Source organism: Pristiophorus japonicus, chromosome 17, assembly GCF_044704955.1.
Source record: "Pristiophorus japonicus isolate sPriJap1 chromosome 17, sPriJap1.hap1, whole genome shotgun sequence".
Taxonomy (NCBI): Eukaryota; Metazoa; Chordata; class Chondrichthyes; family Pristiophoridae; genus Pristiophorus; species Pristiophorus japonicus.
The window spans coordinates 11,685,917-11,693,439 of NC_091993.1; the positions used below are offsets into that span (position 1 = coordinate 11,685,917).

At 50.0% G+C, this 7,523-nt stretch overlaps 1 protein-coding gene across 6 annotated transcripts in view; it reads right to left on the bottom strand.

The window, feature by feature from the left end:
- The window catches only part of LOC139227542 (SAFB-like transcription modulator), a 48,310-nt gene extending 43,252 nt beyond the window's left edge, over positions 1–5,058 (bottom strand). For 2 of the 6 annotated variants that reach the window (XM_070858365.1, XM_070858362.1), the window contains exons 1-2: positions 4,889–5,058; positions 3,701–3,782 (exon numbers count right to left, since the gene is read on the bottom strand). In XM_070858365.1, coding sequence (XP_070714466.1) covers positions 3,701–3,782; positions 4,889–5,023 — 217 coding nt within the window. In that variant the 5' untranslated portion in view covers positions 5,024–5,058. The remainder of the gene's footprint in view (positions 1–3,700; positions 3,783–4,888) is intronic. The other 4 variants (XM_070858366.1, XM_070858363.1, XM_070858364.1 and 1 more) reach the window with 3 other exon arrangements.
- Between the last annotated feature and the right edge of the window lie 2,465 nt (positions 5,059–7,523).

Here is a 7,523-nt window from a genome sequence, read left to right on the forward strand (position 1 = left end):
GATTTGCAGGATCTTGGGAGACATCGCTGGTGATATATTTTCAACGACTTGATGTGTCTTCTGTAAGTCGTCCATGTCTCTGACCCATACAAGAGGGCGGGAATTACTACAGCCCTGTAGACCATGAGCTTGATGGTAGGTTTGATGGCTTGGGCTTCGAACACTCTTTTCCTCAGGCAGCCGAAGATGTTGAATCTCCGCATCAACGTCTGCCTTTGTTGACAAGAGGCTCCCAAGGTTTGGGAAGTGGTCCACGTGGTCGAGAGCCGCGCCGCGCCGTGAATCTTGATGACTGGGGGGGCGGCGGGGGCAGTGCTGTGCGGCAAGGACAGGTTGGTGTAGGACCTTTGTCTTACGGATATTAAGCGTAAGGCCCATGCTTTCATGTGCCTCGGTGAATACATTGAACTCCAGGATATAGTCAATCTCCGAATGTGCGCAGACGCAGGCGCCCTACAGTTCAACGACAGAGGATTGGGTGGTCTTGGACCTGGCCTGGAGGCGGAGTAGGTTAAACAGCTGCCCACTGGCTGTTGTTTAGTTCCACTCCGGCAGGGAGCTTGTTGACAGTGAGGTGGAGCATGGCAGCGAGGAAGATTGAAAAGAGGGTTGGAGCAATGACATAGCCCTGGTTAAACCCGGTTCGGATGTGCAATGGGTCTGTAACGGATCCGCTGCTAAGGATCACAGCCTGCATGTCGTCGGGGAGCAGGCGAATGACTTTTGGGGGCATCCAAAACGGAAGAGGACGCTCTATCAGCCCTCACGGTCGACAGTGTCAAAGGCCTTTGTAAGGTCGAAAAAGGCCATGTATAAAGGGCTGCCGCTGCTCCTTGCATTTTTCCTGCAGTTGTCGTGCTGCAAAGATCATGTCCGTTATTCCCCGTAGGGGACAAAATCTGCAGTGTGACTCCGGGAGGAGCTCCTTGGCCACAGGGAGAAGACAGTTGAGGAGCACTCTAGCGACAACCTTCCCAGTAGTTGATAGTAGGGAGATTCCCCTGTAATTGCCAGAGTCGGATTTGTTCCCCTTTTTAAAAATGGACACGATCACTGCATTTGTGAGATCCCCCAGCATGCTGTCCTCCCTCCAAATGAGAGACGAAGTCATGCATCCACGCCAACAGCACCACTCCGCCATATTTTAGCGCCTCAGCAGGAATTCCATCCGCACCCTTAGCCTTGTTCTTGAGATGTTTTATGGCTTTCCCTACTTCTTGCAGCGTTGGGGTTTCACTGAGATGGTGGCGGGTTGCATGCTGCAGGATGGAGTTGAGAACACGCGAGTCAAAGGCAGAGTCTCGATTGAGGAGATCTGACAGCCTCGGTGTCCTTGATGAGTGTTTCCCGTTCTTTGCCAGGAGTGAGGTGGTGCCTTGAGAGTTTGGACCGTAGGTGGCCTTGACTGCAGTGAAGAATCCTCGTACGTCATGGCTGTCGGCTAGTTGTTGTATCACCTGTGCTTTCGCCATCCACCACTTGTTCTTTTAGGTCCCGGATTTTTTGTTGGACTTCAGCCTTGGACCATCTGTGACGTTGCTTTGAAGCACCCAAGTTTGGCTGTTGCTTGAGGCTCAAAAATGCTCTGTGCTTAGAGTCTATTAGTTCTTGGATCGCCTGATCGTTTATCATCAAACCAGTCCTGGTGTTTTCTGGTTGAGTAACCAAGTGTCTTTTCACAGGAACTGGTTATGGAGGCCTAAAGGGCAGACCAAGCACTGTGGGCATTGAGCATCTCAGGGCCATCAAGGCATGCCACATTGGCTGTGAGGCACTGGTTGTATAGGGCTCTCTTAGCTGGATCTTTAAGTGCCCCAGTATTACTTTTTTTGCGGCACTGCTTCTGCTGTCCCCTCTACTTTGGGGCTATGTTAATATTGATGATGGATCGGATTAGGCGGTGGTCCATCCAGTAGTCATCAGCTCCAGTCATGGCGTGGGTGATGCGTACATCCGTGCGATCCTTGGCTCGGACGATGACATAGTCCAGCAGGTGCCAGTGTTTGGAGCGAGGGTGTTGCCACGATGTCTTCTATTTGTCCTTCTGGCTGAACAGGGTGTTGCTGATGAGGAGTTAGTGCTCTAGACATTTTGTTAGGAGTAGGGTGCCGTTGGAGTTAGATTTCCCTACCCACTCTCTGCCAATTACGCCTCCCCAGAGGGATGTGCCTTTGCCGACCCTAGCATTAAAGTCTTCTAGGAGGATCAATTTGGCGCAGGACAGGGATGTCTCGAGGTTGGAATCGAAACCCTCTTTAGCCTCGTCCATTGCATCGAATGTTGGGACATATGCACTGATGACTGTGGTGCATTGGTTCCGGGATAGGATACGGCGAAGGGTCATCAGGCATTCGTTAATCCGGCAGGGGAGTCTTTGAGGCGGCCGACCAGTTCATTGTTGACGGCAAAGCCGACTCCATGAAGGCGGCGTTCTTCCTCTGGTTTTCCTCTCCAGAAAAAGGTATAACCTCCACCATGTTCTTTAAGCTGGCCTTCCCCTGCCCGCCGGGTCTCGCTTAGGGCGGCGATGTCGATGTCAAAGAGTCTCAGCTCCCGGACAACTATGGCAGTGCGGCGCTCCGGCCTGTCGCTGTTGGAGGTGGCTATTAGGGTCCTGACGTTCCAGGCCCCGAACTTCATATTAAATGAGAGGAAGATGCCTGTGCGCGAGTTCTTTTAACGTGGGGTGGTCGTTGCACACCGATCACCACACGGGCTTAGCTGAGCACGGTCTTGGTCCAGTGGCAAGGGGGCCCAAGACGACTGGAGACCAGGCATGCTGTATGAGCTTAGTAGCTTACGGCAAGGTGTTGGCCGCAAGCTCGACGCTGAGTAGCGCACTTGATGGTAGGTGGTTGTAGGCAGGCATTGAGGGGTCAGCGGTCCCCTGGAGTTCAGTGTGGTCACAGCCATGGTACTCAACACTTCCTGCAGAAGAGGCCAGGTCATCGGTGGAGAAGGAGGGGTCCAGCTGTCGTTGAGGGAGGAGAGGCCAGTCGTTGTCGCTGGAGAGGAGAGGCCTCGTCTTCGTCACTAGAGGTCCGGACGCTGCTGGAGGGGGAGGGCCCGATCGTCGCTCGGAGGGGGCCTGATCACCGTTGGAGGCTCACCGGGCATCGCCGAGGATCGGGTGGGACAGCTGTGTCGACATCGAAGGAGCATATCGCCAGAGAAGGTCGCTGAAGGATAGAAGAGGTCCAGTTCGCTGCTGAAGGAGGAGGTTCGGTCGTTGTTGGTGGTCCGGTCGTCGTCGAGGAATGGTATGGAGCTTAGGAGGAAGATTCACGCACAAGGTAGGCCCGAATTTGTGGATTATAAGGTTTAAGGACAACGAAGAGAGGGGTCCAGGGCCAGGTCGCCGTTGCAGGAGGTTCGGTTGCTCCTGGTCGTCGTCGTCGGTAAGAGGCATGGATGTTTGGAGGGGAGGTTCGTGCCTGAGGTAGGCCCGAATTTGTGGGATTTGTAGGATTAGGATTTAAAGTGAAGTATTAAGAAAATGGCAATAAATATTGGCCTTGCCAGTGTCACCCACTTCACAAGAAAAGTTGGTATTTATGAACTAAATATCAAAATGAGGAAGAGACAAATACAAAACTTTCAGCTCTAACATTTTTGATAAAGTATAAAAGATATTTTAATACGAATACAGACAGCTTTCCTGTTGCAAAATTGTACATCCAAAATGTAGTGAAGAGATTACCTTTACATTTTGGGGTTTTCTTTGAAGGTGTATCTGAAAAAAGCTGCACGTCATCAGGATCACCTCCCTCCTCTTCTATTGCCTGTTTTGGTGAAGTAAAATGTGAACGTTTTTTTTTAAAAACAAAGACAACTTCTAGATCACTAACTTACAGTGGAAATTATGAAAAGAATTATAAACTAGAAAATAATTTGCTAACTGTACATTTCTGATGAGGTATACCAGTAAGAATGGCACTTTAGAAAAATACATACTCCAAGCAAATACTTCACGTTAAACATGCTCACCTACAACTGTGATTAATTTGAAAGACTACAAACATTACTTTTCAACCCTGTGATTTTTCTAAACCCTAAACGTGCATTTAAAGAAACCACAACCTAAAATTCTGTACACTAATCCGACCAGTAAACCTGGGAAAATTTCTGGATTAGTACCAACCAGGATTACATGAATTGCATTCAGCGTTGGTCATCAGATAGAATTATATGCATCCTTGCAAACTATTAATTTAGTAAATACTAGTTAATAAAAAAAAGTTATTAATTTATTCAAAAAGGTTCGATGTTACAATAATCTAACACAGAATGTGAAATAATGTTTTGCTTTTAAACTGAATTAAAACAACATCGATCTCGCAGATCAAAAAATGGGCAATTTTTTGAAAACTAAATCGCATGATTTTTTTTTAAATCCCCAAACTCAAACCCTTAAACGGTCAATTAAACATCCCTAAAATGAGTCAGTTAACCGCCTATTTTTTTTTCAAGAGAATATTCTCCTCGTATATTATCGCATTAAAAACACCGTGATGAAATAGGCAAACGTTCCTCATTAACCGACGTTACTCGATCTTTTATTTTGTTTAAACAGGTGAACTGCTCACATTGGAACCTTGTGCACCATTTCTGTTTTCTACAACCGGGAACCACCCGCTCTATCAGCACACAACAGGTCGCGAGCATTTTTCACCGACAAGAGGAAATTTAATTCGCTGTGATCTATTTGTGTCGACTCAGTGAAACATTAAACCCATTTGGATGGAGCAGCCATTAAGATGTGGAAGTAGGCTTCGTCCAAGGCCCACTATAAAAAGTGGCGGCGGCAAACCGCGCCCCGGGTCTCTCACTCACTCACTCTCTCTTTCCCTCTTTCCCTCCCTTTCACTTTACTGTCGGCTTCTCACACCTGCTTCAGCCGGGCGACCAGCACCGTTTTAACGCCGCTGATGTCGAGGTTCCGCCGCTTGAGTTCGGATTTGAGATCTACGACACGCAGATCGACGATGCGCCGTGCCTCAGTCGCGCTGGGGGTGGCGGCCATTTTACGCGTCTCCACCAGCCGAGCTCGAGCGGCCTCGGCCCAGGCCCCGCCCCCCTCGCAGGAGCCCGGATGGGGGGCGGGTAAGCAGCTGCCGCAAAGCGAGCGGAGCCGCGGCCTTGTCTTCACAGCCCAGTGGGAGGGGAAGCGGGAAGCCGGGAGCCGGGCTCCGAGTGAGCGTTCACCCGGGGAGCTGCAAGGTGTTGCTGAGGGGGACATATGTTTATTTTTTAAATCACAAACGTCCCTTCTCAGCACAATGACCGAAAGCCATTTCTCCTGCTTGCTTGGCATTTTTTTCTTTAAACGGAGAAAATACTAAATTTCATGGCAACACAACAGTTCTGGTGAAAAGGTCATCGATCTGAAACGTTTACTTTCTTTCTCCCACCACAGATACTGCCTGAGCTGCTGAATGTTTTGTTTTTATTTGAAAACATTTAGTGGTACAACATTGATGTCACTTTGAGGAAACACAGTCGCAACTTCGTTTAGAATTGCACCAAAAGTTGAAAAAAAAATCAAAAACGAACATTTTATTGTGGTACTAGAACATTATTTGATGGCAAGCAACATAGCTCTAATGATCTCAAGAGAATGTTTTATTGTCTAAGGCGACATCAGAGGGAGCCGTGTGCGGCGGTGCAGTCCCGGCCTACAAGGCCATCAGCAGGCCCCGGGGCCATCAGAGGGGGGCAGCGTGTGGCAGCGTACCACGGCAGGAGGGAGACGGCTGCGAAGTCAGGTCGCTGATTGCAGTGCGGGCAGGCACAGCAGCAGGGGCGAAGGAGTGGCAAGAGTTTGTAGAAGGAAGTGAGAGTCTTGAGGCCCAGAAGGGGCAAGGGCCCAAGGGGCAACGCGGGCCAGCCCACACTCGGGCCACGACCGGGCTCGCCCAGTCACTGAATTCAACTGGCGAGATGATGCCTTCCCTCAGCAGGCGGTCCAATTCGCAGTCTATCTTTTCCCGCATCACATACGGCACCGCTCTGGCCTTGTGGTGTACTGGCCCGGCGTCCGGGTTTATGTGAATCACTACCTTGGCTCCCATGAAAGTGCCGATGCCGGGTTGAAATAATGAATCAAATTTGTCCAGGACCTGTGAGCATGATACTCGCTCCACAGAAGAAATTGCATTGACATCGTCCCATTTCCAGTTCATGACAGCAAGCCAACTCCTCCCCAGTAATGCGGGACCGTCCCCTGGGACAATCCAGAGTGGCAATCTGTTCTCCGAATCTTTGTGGGTCACGACTACCGTGGCGCTGCCTAGCACCGGAATGATCTCCTTTGTCTATGTCCGTAGCTGTGCGTCAATCGGCAATAATTTTGGCCTCCTGGCCTTGGACACGCACAACCTTTCGAACTGTTTGATACTCATCAGGGACTGGCTGGCCTCCGTGTCTCGCTCCATTAATACTGGGATGCCATTGAGGAGCACTTTCATCATTATCGGTGGCATCCTGGTATATGAACTGTATATGTGCTCCACATGAACTCGCTGAACTTCAGCTTCCAGCGATTTCCCCCAGTATTCATTTGGCCTCATAGGGCTTACATCGAGCCCGTCCTCCTTGTACATCAACCTGGCTGCAGGTTTCCTGCACATACGCGCCAAGTGACCGCTGACGTTGCAGTTTCTGCAGGTATATTGCTGATACCTGCAAGCTCTGGCTGGGTGTTTGCCTCCACACCTCCAGCATGAGCTGGAGGCCCCTTTGTTGGAAACAAAAGATCCATTACCAGTCGATCGTCTCTGACTGTCTCTGCAACTGTCCTTAAATGCACCATTAACAGGTGTTGATGGCCCCATTACTGGCCGCATTGTGCATTGCGATGGCATGAATCGCCGTTCAGCTAACCATTGACTCTGTTGAATTCCCCCTTTGGGTTCGACTACAGACTGGAGCATGTCCAATTGCCCTTGTCTGCCTAGAGAACTGTGTGCCGCGTTGACAATGTTGACTCCCTGGTCGTTTGCCGCATTTGAGCCAAGATTTTTGTCATACATCATTCTGGTCTCTTCCTCCCCTGAGATAAATGTCTGGGCTATCAGAGTCGCTGCTTCCAAGGTCAAGTCTTTGGTCTCAATCAGTTTCCTGAAAACCCCAGCGTGCCCGATGCCCTCAATAAAAAAAGTCTCGCAGCATCTCCACTCTGCATGCATCTGGGAACTTACATAGGCTCGCCAGTTGCTGGAGATCTGCCATGAAGTCAGGAATGCTTTGCCCTTCTCGCACCGGTGCGTGTAAAACCGGTGTCTCGCCATGTGCATGCTGCTCGCCGGTTTAAGGTGTTCCCCGATCACCTTACTGAGCTCTTCGAACGTCTTGTCCGCTGGCTTCTCTGGCGCTAGAAGGTCCTTCATCAGGGAGTACGTTCTGGAACCACAAACCGTCAGATGAGCCCTGCGTTTGTCGGCCGAATCCGGTCCCAACCATTCCTTAGTGACAAAACTTTTCTGTAGTCTCTCAATAAAGTTGTCTCAATCATCACCAACACA